The sequence below is a fragment of the Zootoca vivipara genome, chromosome 1 (genome assembly GCF_965207765.1).
Source record: "Zootoca vivipara chromosome 1, rZooViv2.hap1.1, whole genome shotgun sequence".
NCBI lineage: Eukaryota > Metazoa > Chordata > Lepidosauria > Squamata > Lacertidae > Zootoca > Zootoca vivipara.
The window spans coordinates 14,603,743-14,619,458 of NC_142582.1; the positions used below are offsets into that span (position 1 = coordinate 14,603,743).

At 46.1% G+C, this 15,716-nt stretch overlaps 1 protein-coding gene across 2 annotated transcripts in view; it reads left to right on the forward strand.

The window, feature by feature from the left end:
• Nucleotides 1–4,612: 4,612 nt before the first annotated feature.
• The window catches only part of TMEFF2 (transmembrane protein with EGF like and two follistatin like domains 2), a 236,504-nt gene continuing 225,400 nt past the window's right edge, over nucleotides 4,613–15,716 (forward strand). For both annotated transcript variants that reach the window (XM_035132318.3, XM_088654639.1), the window contains exons 1-2: nucleotides 4,613–5,195; nucleotides 7,536–7,645. In XM_035132318.3, coding sequence (XP_034988209.1) covers nucleotides 5,018–5,195; nucleotides 7,536–7,645 — 288 coding nt within the window. In that variant the 5' untranslated portion in view covers nucleotides 4,613–5,017. The remainder of the gene's footprint in view (nucleotides 5,196–7,535; nucleotides 7,646–15,716) is intronic.

Below are 15,716 nucleotides of genomic sequence, written 5' to 3' on the forward strand. Positions count from 1 at the left end.
ATCATCCAGTTCACAATAAGATCTCTGAAGGCAGATTTAATTTACAGAACAATATTGCGACTCAGCAGTCACTTCTCCTAACTCTTAGGTAAAGGTAAAGGGACCCCTGACCATTAGGTCCAGTTGTGACTGACTCTGGGGTTGCGCCGCTCATCTCACATTATTGGCTGAGGGAGCCGGCATACAGCTTCCAGGTCATGTGGCCAGCATGACTAAGCCGCTTCTGGCGAACCAGAGAAGTGCATGAAAACGCTGTTTACCTTCCCGCCAGAGCAGTACCTCTTTATCTACTTGCACTTTGACGTGCTTTTGAACTGCTAGGTTGGCAGGAGCTGGGACTGAGCAATGGGGGGATTCGAACCGCCGACCTTCTGATCGGCAAGCCCTAGGCTCTGTGGTTTAACCCACAGTGCCACCCGTGCATAGCTGCCAAGTCTCCTGCTGACAAATGCGGGATCAGCAGCGGCACAGCACCGGAAGTCACTTCTACGCATGTCTGGACATGCGTAGAACCAACTTCCGGTGCCCAGGCATGGGCGGAGCGGCACCGGAAGTCGCTTCTACACACATGCGTAGAAGCGACTTCCGGTGCCGCGCTACCCATGTCTGGGCACTGGAAATTGGGCGGCGCCAGCACCCAAAACGGAGCCTCTGGCAGGTAGGAAATCCAGGGGATTTCCGGGATTTTTTTCAATTCAGGAGAACAGCGGGAAACGGATTAAAATCCGGGGGTTTCCCGCAAAAAAAAACGGGAGACTTGGCATCTATGCACCCACGTCTCCTAACTCTTAGGAACACAAAAAAGAAGAATAAGAAGAGCAGGACATGGAGGCCGTGTGCTCCTCTGTCCAAGAACAGGCCACACCCACATTAAGTCCCATGCAAAGGAAGTCTGTCCCAGCTCAGGAGGAAGTAACAAGTTTTCTCCTGAGTGATACAAAGTATTTATTCCTCAGCATGTGCATTGTAGGAATGTTGTCCAGTGGTACCTTGGTTTGCAAACAGTCTGGTTTGCAAACTTTTTTTGGATTACAACCCATTTTGGGGGAATTACAAACAATTTTTTTTTTGAGGCCCTACAGGTGAAAGCGCACCTTTCCGGAATGGATTATGGTTGTAAACCAAGGTGCCACTGTATTTGACTGCAATTACATTTTTATATCCCACAGAGATAAGGTAAAAAAAGGTAGCTTAGCCACAGTCACCTAGTGAGCGCCACAATCTCTCCAGCCCCAGTTCCACATTATACACAGCACCAAGCTTTTCAATAAGCTTGAAGTGTTGTTAGTTACTCTCCCTGGGTCTTAGAGAAGACATTTTCCTTCCCTCCTGGTGGTAAAGGTAAAGGGACCCCTGACCATTAGGTTCAGTCATGACCAACTCTAGGGTTGCGCGCTCATCTTGCATTATTGGCCAAGGGAGCTGGCGTACAACTTCCAGGTCATGTGGTCAGCATGACGGAGCCGCTTCTGGCGCACCAGAACCTGGTGGTACCTGAATAATAATTAAAAAAATTATTCCCAAGTATTTACTTCTGGTTATGTTCTCACAACCCAACAATCATTGGTGGGTTTTTTTAAAAGGTTTTTTAAAACAAACAAACAAACCTAAAATAATTAGAAACACTCTGCTCCGCCATTTAAAATCCTCTGAGCCATAAAACCCTTAAGTGATCCTGTGAGCAACGCACTCCGTCTCTCCTCCAGCTCTCCACTTGCTGACAGCATCTGACTCTAGGAATTCATTTAGGAGCCATTTATTTATTTAACTGCTTCTTCCATAATGCAATATCCAGTGACTGATGATCTTCTCCTGCCACATGGTGGAGTTTTGTGGGTCTGCTCCTCGGTGGCTACTGTCTATAGTCTGTACAAATGAAGCGACAGAAAGAGAGAAAAGGGAAAAACCCCAAACGTTCGCGGGGGGGGGGAGATGTATTGTGCAGTTCAATAATTCAGATGCAAAAAGGGGGGGGGAGATCTTGACGGGATGTACTTGCACTTCTTAATCCTTCACAGCCATCAACTCTGCTGAAGTTGGTGCGTGTGTTTTGCAGGAGGGGTTGCGTGCTTCTTGTGCATTTATTTCGGATTCCCTTGAATGGTGGCTAAAGGTTACTGCGAAAGTACGTGGTCATCTCCCAAGACCCTTCAATGTTTTGGAAGCAGAAGCTTCGCGAAGTTCATCTTTATCATCGTAATTGTATCATAGGCACTTTTTTGTTGTTGTTGTTGTTGCAGTGGGTTCTTTTTCATACGAACCTGCTCAACCTACCTCCCGGGCTGCTTTGAAAGAAAGGAAAATCTGGCGCGCGCCTTGCAAGTTCGAAGGTTGCAAAATCCTTAGCTAAACCACGCGCGTTTTTCTGCTGTTACTGTACTCGGGTTCAAGGCGCGATCTCTTCCTTCCTTCCTTGGATATTAGATGACAGTTCAGTTCCCTTTCGCTCTTTTTAATGGCCATCTCCCTTCCTCCTATAAATGCATTACGCTGCTGTTGTCTAGCAAACCATTTGTTTGATGCCGTCTGGGCAAATTGATCTCTGCTGGGTTGGGTTACTGGGAGGGGTTTGCGCGGGGTGGGGGTGGGCGTCAAAAATGGGGTCTTTGTGGAGAAAGGAGAACAAGAGTGTGAAAAGTGGGCGGGACATTGTGGGGGCTTGGTGGAGGTATGGGGGGGGGAGTTGGCAGGGGGAGGGTAGCGCAATCCTTACCTGGATGAGACCGATCCCAGCTTTCTGGCATACCAGAGGGGGGGGGCGAGCGAGAGAGATACGGGTCACTTGGAGCTGGTGGTTGCGGAGAGCTTTGCTCCTCATCCACCACCAGTTTTGTTATGTGAAAAGTGAGTCTTTTCCACGGAGAGGGAACGGAGAGAGGGGGAAAGAAATCCAAATGAATTCTTTCTCCTGGCTTCAGAAAGACAGCGTCCTCGCCTCCCTTCTCTGGTTATTTTTTGGGAGGTGAGGGGAGCGATTGGATGACGGAAGGGCGCCGTTAAAAGAAAAGCCGGACAAAACAAAGAGATTTTAAAAAATAACTAAACAAGCATGCACGCACCCACAGTCAAAACACTAGACTTTGGGCCTGCGCGTCTGTGCAGGGTGTGTGGGGAGTTCGGAAGGCGGAAGGGAGAAGGCAAGGGAATCTAAGTGGCCCTGATGCTGGTGGCAAACTTAGAGATCCCCTCACCTCCCTCGCCCCCCCACCCCACCCCACCCCGAGACCCTCCTGAATGAAGCCCTCACCCGACGATTACTAGCTCCAGGGGTGCCAACTTAAATAAAATATTGGGGAGCCCACGTAATCGATCACCAGACGCAACGCACGGAGATAATTTGAATGGCAATGCCCATTAACTTGGGGGGGGAGGGAAGCCCCCTCAAATATTTTATTGGGGGGACCGAAGGGACCTCGGTTCCTATGGCTAGCTCCAATGACGGCCCTTGGGCGCTGCCTCTACGGGAGTCAAGCGGGGAATCGCGTCCGCATCAGCTCTCCGGGAGCTGGAGAGAGCGCTGGATGTCACCACCTTTGGATTTCTGCCTTCTGGTCCATTTGTCCCTTTTCGCATCCGATCTGCGGTTTCTCTTTCTCCTCCCTCCCTCTCCTCCCTGCATTTGGGGAGGGGGGGAGCAACACACCCTTTAGACCGCGACTAGGAACTTTGAAATCTCGGAAGGAGGCACTGCAGGTGGCCATGTAGGAGCAGTCGGCCCGAGCGAGCGCAGTGGCCAATCTGGTGGCGGGAGGAATCCACCCGTGGGGACCACGCTCAAGGGAAACATCCTCCACTCGTGGGACCAACGCCTCCGTGGGGGATACGAGGCTTTTCTGCGAGGTGCTCCAAGCCGGGCACTCGCCTCGGCGCTCCGAGTCCTTTAGACAACAACAGACCACAGGTGGATCAGGTAGAGAGCATGCACGCCGACGGGGCCACTTTGGAGACATGCAGCGGTCAATGCAACCCGCGCGCGCGCACACAAACACTCGCGGCTCGCCAACGGCGCTTGCACATGCGTGCTGACCGCAATCAACTTCCCATGCCTGGTGACTGGGGCTGAGTGCACGGGAGTGCTTGCTTTTTCTCAGTCACTCCTCGCCAGTGCAGCAGCGGGGGAAGCGCCCGCGGCTCGACAGTGCGCCCGACGCTCCTCGCTGCAGATCCAGCCGGGATTTTTTCCGCCAGGTGACGGACGGGGGCGGCTGTTTTACCTGGCAAGGTGCAGCTGCCGCCGCCCTTCTTTTGCCCCACCACCACCCTTCCAATCCATCTTCCTCCGGGAGCCGCTTCTCCCTCCTCCTCCTCCTCTTTGATCTGCCTGCTGGATGGTCCCCCAGTCAGCCAGCTCCCAGGGTGGGGCTGGGTGCTGCTGCTGCTGCAGCCGCCTGAGAGCCTCCCCGGTGCGCCTCGCCTTGCCGAGCGCGGAGCGGGCGCAGCATCAGCATCTCTCTCTCTCCAGCTGCTGCTGCTGCCGCCTCCTCCTCCTCCTCCTCCCTCGCAGGGACCTGCATCCCGCTCGTCCAATCACGGCCCGCGCTGCCTGCGCCACGTGACCCCGGCGGGCTGAGGGGACCTGCTGCTTTCCCAACGCCAGAGGGATGCGGGCGGCAGAGCAGGAGAGGAGGCAGCGGCTGCGGAGCTGCGAGGTGCCTTGACTCTCTTCTCCCCAAGCCCAGCCCAGCCCGACCCCTTTATGGCAGCGGCTGCTCCAGCCTCCTGGTCCTCCTCTTCCTCCTCCTCCTCCTTTTCTTCTTCCTTCCTGACCATCCCTGCTCATGCCGTTCCCCGGGCTGGGCCAGGCCCCTGGATATCTCTGCTGAAACTCTCAGGATCATCATCATCATCATCCTCGCCATCATCACCATGCCAGGACTTGGGTGCCTCTTCCTAACCTGCTGTTGGCTGGGGCCCCCGGGATGCTAAGGATCCCCCCGTCAGCCCGAGAGAGCCATTCGCTTTTGGGGGGAAGCTGCTGTTCCCTCTTGCTGCGGCTGCAGAGTTGAGTTACGAAGTCATGGTGTTGTGGGAATCTTCCCCACCTCGGCAGTGGAGCAGCGGCTGGACACTTTGCGATTGCTTTTGCTGGTTGCTCCTGCCGGTGTTGTTTCTCATCGTAGCCCGACCGGTGAAACTTGCAGCTTTCCCTACCTCCTTAAGTGACTGCCAAACGCCTACCGGCTGGAATTGCTCTGGTAAGCTTGGGGAGCAGGAATTGGGGTGGGGAGAGAGAGAGAGAGAGAGAGAGAGAGAGAGAGAGAGAGAGAGAGAGAGAGAGAGAGAGAGAGAGAGAGAGAGAGAGAGAGAGAGAGAGAGAAATGTACAGCGATGCCCATCCATCTCTAAAGGAAAGCATCTTCTAAAAAGAGATCGGAGGGGTGGGGTTGAGCCAGTCCTCTCAAAACCTCTCTGGCACATCGCGCAGCTGTCTGGAAATTACAGGTCGGATTTGATGCGAAAGGAATAGAATAGGCTGGTCAGTAAAGAGGACAGGAAAGTATCTATAGATCTTTCTCTACTTCCTCCGCCACCTTTTTAATTGCCTCTGCTTCAAATGGGCTTTTGATTATCATCTCTGCAGACTTGCACAGTCTGGACGCTAAGGGTGGGTCTTTTGTTGTTTTTTTAGAAGTGTTAAAAGTTGGAGCAGGAGAGAGACGGGGAGGATGCTATAAATCAAGTTGTGATTCCCTGAGAAGTCATAAGATCTTGCAGGCTGGGTTTAGATCTCCTTTCGAAGAACCAGCAAATTAGCTAATCTGGAAATCTATTTTTTTTCCTTCCCACCTGCCTTAAAGCTTTTAAGGCTATCCATAGTCTTATAGTTGTATATATTATTTTTAAAAGCAGAGATTGGGGTTGCCTAAAACCTCTTTTTTTCTCTGCTTTTTTCTCTTAGCTTTAAAAAAAAGGAATCCTGTTATTCTTGAAGGGAACTTAGAGCAAGTGTTTATTCCCAAATTCACACAGCACACAAAGCAAGATAATCTAGAATCGGCTCCTGAGGCTCTTTCCTCCTCTTTCTGTCATGAAACAGACTTGCCTTTTCCTTATTTCGTTAGTCGGCTTCAGCCCTGCTTAAAGTGGTTTGCCAGACACAGTTCAAGTAAAATGCACTAATTGAATAAGGAAGAAGCTGTGGGGAGTTACCTCCCCTCTCTCCATCGGTTGTCTTTTCCTATGACCAGACTCATCTTCAATAGGTTAATTGTAGTTCTGTCTGGAGTGTGTTTACCATTCGTACAGTGCTTCCCACACAATACTGGTTTGCAAATGCTTCTGGGAGTACCTTCTTTTGCAGGCTGCATATCCAGATATTTTTTTTAAAAAAAAAACACAGAGAGAAAAATAAACATTGTGCATACAGCTATAGATGTGTATCTACAGCTGCACACAGAGACATTTCCAAACACACTAGTAAGGTTTTGATGCAGTTTGCCCTTCACTAAAAATGCTGTGTAACTTTGTACAGTATCTTAAGCAAAACACCTACATTTCCTCTCCGCATGTATGCTGGATAGGTAACAGAGCATGTTACTTCTATCTTATAACTCAAATCTGATTTCACAAATTATGGGAAGCCCAATACTTTACCAAAGCTCAAGTTGCAATAACCTCTGCAGCAAATTCAGCATTATTTAGCCCAGCATTGTGGCTCTCTAATTTATTTATTTTTAATTACCCCAGGATTACTTTGGGTGTATAACTAGAATACCATAGTTCAGTGCAGTGTGTGTGTGTGTGTGTGTGTGTGTGTGTGTGTGTGTGTAATTAGGGTCAATAAGTCACTTTTGCTCTATGGATGGTGTTTCCATTTTTATTGCACAACCAGGACATGGCTAGGAACGCTGAGATGTTAATTAAATCAATAGAACACAATCTTGACGGTTTTCAAGCCAAATATGGCTGTTTGGCTTCATACCTTGCTATGCTACACACTCCCCGAGTAGGATGGCAACTAGCTGAGGTCTGAAATCTGAGCTGGCATTCATGAGCTGAACCTCCAGCCAGATTTGTTAGCCTGCCTGTCAAAACTGGAGGAAAGGAGCTAGGTCTCCTTTCAGCAGCTCTGCCGAGAACCTGGCATCCCTCCTATTAACCTGGAGGTGATCAATCTTCATTGGAATCAGACAGCCTATCACAAAAAGCACATAGCCTGTTTATCTTTATTATTAGGGGGCTTTGTTCTGTCACTGCCTGGAGAAATTCCCATTCTAAGACTTTGGACCAGAAGATTTAACGGGGAGGGGTACAGAATCATGTTGCTTTGCAACCAAATGCTTGATTTTTGTGGAAATGGAAACTACTTTCAATGAAGGAGGAGGAGGAGGAGCTGGGAGATTAACAGGGACTGCAAACTCCTCTGGAAACGGGCAAGAACAAGGCAAAGTGAGGATGAAAAGACAACCTTTCTAGATTGCACATTGCTTCATCAAACAATGCTAGGTGTGCCACATACGTTGAAAAGCAGCTGCCCCTGTCTGATATTCTTTGCCAGACCCAAAGCTGACAGTGTTTTTCTCTTTGCGTTTGAGGTTATGATGACAGAGAAAACGATCTCTTTCTCTGCGACACCAATACCTGTAAATTTGACGGAGAGTGCTTAAGAATTGGAGACACTGTGACTTGCGTCTGTCAGTTCAAGGTAAGAAGATTGATCTCTCCTTCCTTTATTCACTAATGAGAATACAAATCCGGGATCTCCCTTTACAACCCATCACTAGGCAATTTATTTCTCTGCATGCAGAGAAGTCGGAGTGAAAACCTGGCAGCTAGTCTAAGGTGCTGGCAGGGTAGCCAACTGGTGTCAAGAAGATAGAAGACTCTCTGGGAAAATGTAGGTGCTGTTCTTTCAAATGCCTCTTTAGGGTTGTCAGCGTCAGGTTGTGTGTGGCCTTTTTCAGAATTGGGATTTTCTGTCCTTTTTCAATTCAGCCAAACCTATAGCATCTTCTTTATACGTCCAGGAAGCCGCTGAAATAGTTGCGGAGAAGTTGATTTGTAAGATGGCTTTTATATACCAAAGGCAAGTTAAGGCAGTGTGTCATTCAACAATGCTCCTTAATTCACGGGGAGGGAACATTTCAAGCTAAATTGCAATCCCAATTTAATATCCAAGGAAGCTTCAAGGCTGCTTGAACAGACCGAGTCCCATTGATTTTGAGGGTGTTGTTAGTGACCAAACTTTCATGCATTTTGCTGAGACTGAATGTCATCGTAAGGGCTACATCAAAAACTTTAATTGAACTGTGGTGGATGTTTTGTATAGCTTGTACCTGAAAGTAAACATTGCATGGATCATTGCGTAAGTCCTGCCTGTTCCAGGAGAGCATATTTTCACATAAGTCTGCCTAAGGTGTCTTAAATCCACATTCTCAAACAAATATGCAGTAGATTGTGTTGAAGGCAGTGGGATTTACATCCATGTAATGGTCTGGAGTTGATACTCTTCACCCTCCACTGAGGTTCCATTAGCATATCATTACTACCTCTCAACATAAAAGGTAAAGGGACCCCTGACCATTAGGTTCAGTCACAGACAACTCTGGGTTTGCGACGCTCATCTTGCTTTACTGGTCAAGGGAGTCAGTGTACAGCTTCTGGGTCATGTGGCCAGCATGCCAAAGCCACTTCTGGCGAACCAGAGAAGTGCATGGAAACGCTGTTTACCTTCCTACTGGAGCAGTACCTATTTATCTACTTGCACTTTGACGTGCTTTCGAACTGCTAGGTTGGCAGGAGCAGGGACTGAACAACGGGAGCTCACCTGTTGCGGGGATTCGAACCTCCGACCTTCTGATTGGCAAGCCCTAGGCTCTGTGGTTTAATCCACAGCGCCACCTGTGCCCCTTACCTCTCAACATAGTAATTAAGAATTCATTTTATTTCAGTATGGAATCTATATTTTGCTTAGGTGTTCAAGTCTTCATTCTTGTATATTTTTTAATGCATTTAATCTGTACTGTAGTTTGCTGTGCACTTTAAGAGTAGATTTGTTACGGTGAACCAGTATTTCCCAAGCTGGTTCACCTTCCAAATGGCATTGGGCTCCAATTGCCATCATCCACAGGTAACCTAGCCAATGGTCAAGGATGATGGAAGTTGTAGTCCAGCTTCTGAAAGGCACTAGGTTGGAGATGGGTGTGGTGAGGCCAAGGATTCTTTGCATAATTACAAGTGAACAACCACATACACACACACACACACACACACACACACACACACACACACACACACCTTGCCCACCTCACTGTTCAGTGTCACAATATATTAATTTGAAATGTATGTTGTTTGGTTTTAACAGAGGAAATACTCTGCTAAGCTTGTATGGCATTTCATAACCAGTGTCTAATTAAGTATCAGGGCTACATAGTCTTCCTTGCTAAAATTATTCTGCTTGGCACATTACTCTTCTTCACCTATCTCTAAACAGCTACATGGAATTACATTCAAATGTAAATATTTAAGGACGGTTCTTGTCAAAAGGAGAAGGGAACAAGGATACTCTGTAGAAGCCTCTAAGATTCTTAGTTACTTTGCAAGTTGTTCCTTCCCAAGAGATTGATTTAATGCTCTGTCCTTGTATCATTGCCTGGTGGGTAAAAGCAGCAACCTCAGAGCCACCGGCAGTGAAATTAAATTAGACACAGAGTACACTTAGTTTCTTCTGCCTGGTTCCAGTTTGGCTTTGCAGTAGGTTTGAAGTTAGTGAACATGGAAGAATTGGTGTTGGCTTTTGTTTTCTTTTAAAGCAGCAGGTGTTTCCACAAAATAACACAAGTATATGCTATTCGCTTTCTTTAATGTATACCTTAACTTATAAGTCCAATTCCCATGCTGAACAGTACAGTGGTGCCTCGCTTAACGAATGCCCTGCTTAACGAAATTTCCGCTTAACGAAAGGATTTTTCGAGCGGAGGTTGCCTCGCTAGACGAATTCGTTTTATGAAAAATTCGTCTAGCGAATCGCGGTTTCCCATAGGAATGCATTGAAATTCAATTAATGCGTTCCTATGGGCAAAAAAAAATCAATGCATTCCTATGGGATTCGCTAGACGAATTTTTTTGTTATAAGAAAAGACCCATGGAACGAATTAAATTTGTCTAGCGAGGCACCACTGTAACTAAAAAAAAACTTTTTTAAAAAACCCAACAGTGAGTTTTAAATGTTTCTGAATAAATACATTATCAGTGTCTTGCTACAGTTATACAAAATTCATTTAAGGTGCTTGGAGTTCAGAGTATCTGCATTCTCTGAATTTTGTGCCAATTCTCTAACAAGGGAGTCAGTCATTGGGTCTCAGCTCTTCCTGAAAGCCATTTGCCTTGAAAGCTCCCCTCCTTCATCCTGAGTGTGGGGGCGCTGGCTGTAGTTATTCACTGAGCAGGCAAAAACATAGTCCAGGTAGGGTTGCCAATTGGCCCGAGAGAACTTGCTCCTGTGCTTTTAGCGGAGGATTGATCTGCAGAAATCAGCTGGCAAAGCTTTTTCGCGGCGTAGTGCAGATGAGCATTGCTTCCTCCAAATTGCTGCCAGTCAAGTTGCTGCTAAAGGCACAAGTTGAGGGGCAGGTTGGAAACAGGTCCTGGGACTGAGCCCCAGCGAGTCTTGGTCCTGTTTCAGCCCTTTCTGAACTTGTGCTGGAAAACAGAACGACTTAGCAAAACCCACACACACACATGAGGAGTTTTTGCATCTATGTAGGGAATAATTGTGTCTGTCATTGTGTGTGTGTGTGAGAGAGAGAAGGGGTGGGGTTGCGCTGTTGTCAAGTGCTGTGATTTATTCCCACCCCACCTTATATAAGGGAATGGGAAATGTAAAGAGATATTCCCACTTTCTTTCTTTTTTAAAAAAATATTTTTATTGGTTTTTTAACATATAACAACAAAACATCACCAACACACCAACCCCCTGCAATACCTAAAAGAGAAAACAAAAAACACAAAAAACAGGAAACACAAATCAAAACATTAACATAAACATAATAAAAAACAAAAACATACATATACGATAGTTCAAAAACTATTAATCTTTTCTGACATTGTAGGTTGACTTCCTCAGCCCCACTTCCTGTGGTTCATCTTATACTCTCTTTGGCAATTTCATAATCATCATCTTAACATTGTTTCTTTCTATCTTAAACATGTTTATACACTTTAAATTTTAAACCAAAATTCTATAATTATCCTTTTCATTATAGTTTACATATTTATCATCTATGACAACATCATACTCCACTTTCCTTACATATTATATTTCTACCTTAAACATACTTATTCATTTAATTCATATTATAAACTAAAAATTCTCTTCCTTATACCCACGCCTCTCTTCTAAGAACTCCCCATCTCAGTCAAAACCATATTTCTATTATTAACCCTTCTAATCACAAGGCCCCTTTTACGGTCGACAAGTCTATATAAACAGTCCTATTTCGATTCGGGTTACCCTATTACATAATCACTTATAAACTACCGGTATTTATATTCCCACTTTCTGGGTAACTCCAGTTTCTGGAGTGAGAGAAGACTTTGCCCCCTCTTTCACTGTGTGCAGGATTTCAGTTTTTTAACTTCCTTTTTTTGGTATGGCAGAGTGGCATTGAACACTGGGAAGTGGTGTGTGTGTGTGTGTGTGTGTGTGTGTGTGTTTATATACAGGGGAGAAAGATCGAGATGAGATACTTTCTACAGCGCTTTGCCCCCAGGCTATTCAATAAGCTCAGAGACTGAGTCTGGAAATCATGTTAAAGCACACAGAGAAATTAGATGAAAATGGAATGGCTGGGATTTGCCTTCCGGACAATGATGGGAGTACGTTCTGTTCCTCTTACCCTGGACTTGCTCATTGTGCACCTGCTGCTCATATTGGACAAGCCAGTGACACTATAAATGATGGCCATGACTCAGGCTGGCCCTAATACAAGCCAGTCTTCAACAAGGCATTAAGAAAAAGCCACTCCAACATGTCCTGGGTAAGATCTGGACACAATAATATAATGATTCTATGAATCTGTGGTGCGACCCTCCTGTGTCCATTGTTGTTCATTCATCAAGTGCTAATAGTAGCCGTTGGCGAAGGATTTGAAGACCTATGATACTGGACCAGTTGTCTTCAGAGCTGCATTATGTGGCTCCATTAGTGTAATATTAATTGGTGGGACTGATGCTGGCCTTCCAGAGGGCATTCCATCTGGCACAAGCTTTGCCATCCTGCTGCTCTCCAGATGTGCCGGCTGTATCTGATGGGAGTTGACCAAGGCTTGTTGGTGGTACGACTCCATGGGTCAATTCCGGCCTGCACAACTTGTGACCAGCAGCAGTCATTGAATTCTGGCCAGCCAGATGTTTTGGCACTTCTCTGTCTTCTTCCAAAAGTGTCAAGCAGGCAATGAACCCAGGGAGCCTATTTGGTCCCTGGAAGTCTGTCAGAAAGGGCTGTGAGCTGTGGCTCACCACAGTGGGACCTTGGTTCTCAAACTTAATCCGCTCCGGAAGTCCGTTCCAAAACCAAAGCGTTCCAAAACCAAGGCACGCTTTCCCATAGAAAGTAATGCAACGTGGATTAATCCATTGCAGACTTTTAAAAACAACCCCTAAAACAGCAATTTAACATGAACTTTACTATCTAATGAGACCATTGATCCATAAAATGAAAGCAATAATCACTGTACAGTCATACCTCGGTTTAAGTACACCTCGGTTTGTGTATTTTCAGTTTAAGTACTCCGCGGACCTGTCTGGAACGGATTAATCCACTTTCCATCACTTTCAATGGGAAAGTTCGCTTCAGGTTAAGTACGGACTTCCGGAACCAATTGTGTTTGTAAACCAAGGTACCACTGTACTGTACTATACTATACCATAATAAATAAGATAGTATTGTAGATGATAAAAATTAAAAATATTATTTTTTAATTGTTTGGATGGGGGGTGGCTTTTATCCATTTCCGCAGTCACACAATCAATCAATCAATCAATCAGTAGCTGAAGTGGGTTCCACATAGTCCCAAAAACAAATCAACCGAAAAAGCCTCTAAAACAAAAATGCAAAATAAATAGCAAAAACAAAAGCGCCAAACTTAAGCCATTCCGGAAGTCCGTTTGACTTGTGAAATGTTTGAAAACCAGGGCGCAGCTTCTGATTGGTGCAGGCGCCCAAGGGACCGTATTTCCCAGCTCCAAGTTTTTGAGAAGCTCATAGAAGGCACGGCAACATCGTTCCTTGGTTTCCTACTGTTTCGGCTTCTGCTTGAACTGGTGCCACAATTCCTTCCCTAGACGTTAACTTTCTGCTGTAGCAACATAATTTCCCTGGCTGCCAAATTACCCACCAAGGAGAAAGGAGGTTATAGGCCCATTGTGCTGGATGTCTGCTGAGGTCAATGGATGAATCTGGCGCTGCCAAACTATCAGCAGCGGCTGATGCACGCGCTCGAAATTGCAAATGCAGCACCAGTCACAGACTGCTTGCGCAGGTATTAATAGTAGCGTTCTGTGCGATGATATTATGTAGTACTTATTAGATCAGCATTACAGAGTAAATTAACAGAGTTAAGGGTGGTGGGGCTGGCTGTAAAGAGAGGCAGTTTAAACAAAGATTAAAGAGGAGAGGCAGTCATGGGAGAGAAAGGCAGTTCCGTGTAAAGCTGGAAATAATGTTCGACAGCTAGGCAGAGAGGTACAAGGGCTGAGAGGCAATAGCAGCCATGCACACTCACCGACACCCCCCACCCTGTCCCATGCTGACCTGTTCTCTCTTGCCATGATGTGATGGGGAGGAGAATCATAGAATTGTAGACTGCCCTACAGGGCAGTTGTTTATCAGCTCCATCTGGTACGCAGGCTGAGACCCTACCTGCCTGCAGACTGTCTCGCCAGAGTGGTGCATGCTCTAGTTATCTCTCACTTGGATTACTGCAATGCGCTCTACGTGGGGCTACCTTTGAAGGTGACGCAGAAACTACAACTAATCCAGAGTGCGGTAGCTAGACTGGTGACTGGGAGCGGCCACCGAGACCACATAACACCGGTCTTGAAATATGTACATTGGCTCCCAGCACGTTTCTGAGCACAGTTCAAAGTGTTGGTGCTGACCTTTAAAGCCCTAAATGGCCTCGGTCCAGTATACCTGAAGGAGCGTCTCCACCCCCATCGTTCTGCCCGGACACTGAGGTCCAGTACCGAGGGCCTTCTGGCGGTTCCCTCGTTGCAAGAAGCCAAGTTGCAAGGAACCAGGTAGAGGGCTTTCTCGGTGGTGGCGCCTGCCCTGTGGAACGCCCTCCCATCAGATGTCAAAGAGAAAAACAGCTACCAGATTTTTAGAAGACATCTGAAGGCAGCCCTGTTCAGGGAGGCTTTTAATGTTTAATAGATTATTTTATTTCATTTTTCTGTTGGAAGCCGCCCAGAGTGGCTGGGGAAACCCAGCCAAATTTAAAATAAATTATTATTGTTGTTCTTATTCTTATTATTATTATTATTATTATTATTATTATTATTATTAGTGATCCCAAGGGTCATCTAGTCCAACCCCCTGCAATGCAGGATTCTCAACTAAAACATTAATGACAGGTGGCCACCCAGCCTCTGTTTAAAAACCTCCAAGGAAGGAGAGTCCACAACCTACCGAGGGAGACCATTCCACTCTTACCATCAAAAAGTTCTTCCTGATGTTTAGTGGGAATCTCCTTTCTTGTAACTTGAAGCTATTGGGCTGGGTCCTGCCCACCCGAGCAGGAGAAAACAAGCTCGCCCCATCTTCCATGTGACAGCCCTTGAGATATTTGAAGATGCCCCTCATAGCTCTTCTCAGTCTCCTCTTTTCCAGGCTTGAACATACCCAGCTCCTTCAACCGTTCCTCATCAGGCTTTGTTTCCAGACCCTTGATCATCTTGGTTGCCCTCCTCTGCAAATGTTCCAGCTTCTCAATATCCTAGATTGCATCACATTGTTTCATCTGCCAACATAAACAATGCTCATTTTAGAGCTACTAAGTATACAGTATTTAGAGTTACTCAAGTATACAGTCACCCCTCATTCCTGGACCTTTGGCAGTAGCTATGCTGCCTACATTAGCAAGCAGCAATGTTTATCTCTGGGCTGCAAAAAGCTTCAATGGCTGGTTTTTGCAGATCACGCCGCTGCTGGGAGCAGTTCAGGGCATCCCCCCCCCCCCTGCTCAGATGACGAAGTGGTTCATGAGAGCTTATTATGAGAGTTCAAGATGTTGGTGACGATGATCACATGTGTCATCTTTAGGTGCTACAGAAACATATGCTGGTTTTGCTACCACAAAATGAAAATGAAAGACCTCACCCTGATAATGTTGGAGATAACCAGTACTGTATAAGTTAGGGATGGGAGAATCTGTCAATTTCAGTTTCTCACGTTTTCAGTCATAAATTCAGTTCTTCACATTTCCATGTCAGTTTACAGTATTTTTTCCCCCAACTTCTTATGAAAATACATCATTTTAGTGTGAATTTCTCTTAATATATACATTTTTGCAAAGCAATTGCCCCACATACAGTGCATTTTTGGGATTGTACTTTCTCATTTTTTGAGATGTGCACCATATATGAGGAAATTGCTTTGCAAAATTGAAATTAATGCACACTTTATTCTACCATATGTGGCTTTATTATTATTATTATTATTATTATTATTGGTAAACATTACTTGGCTAGAGAACTGCAGTGTAAAATCTGGA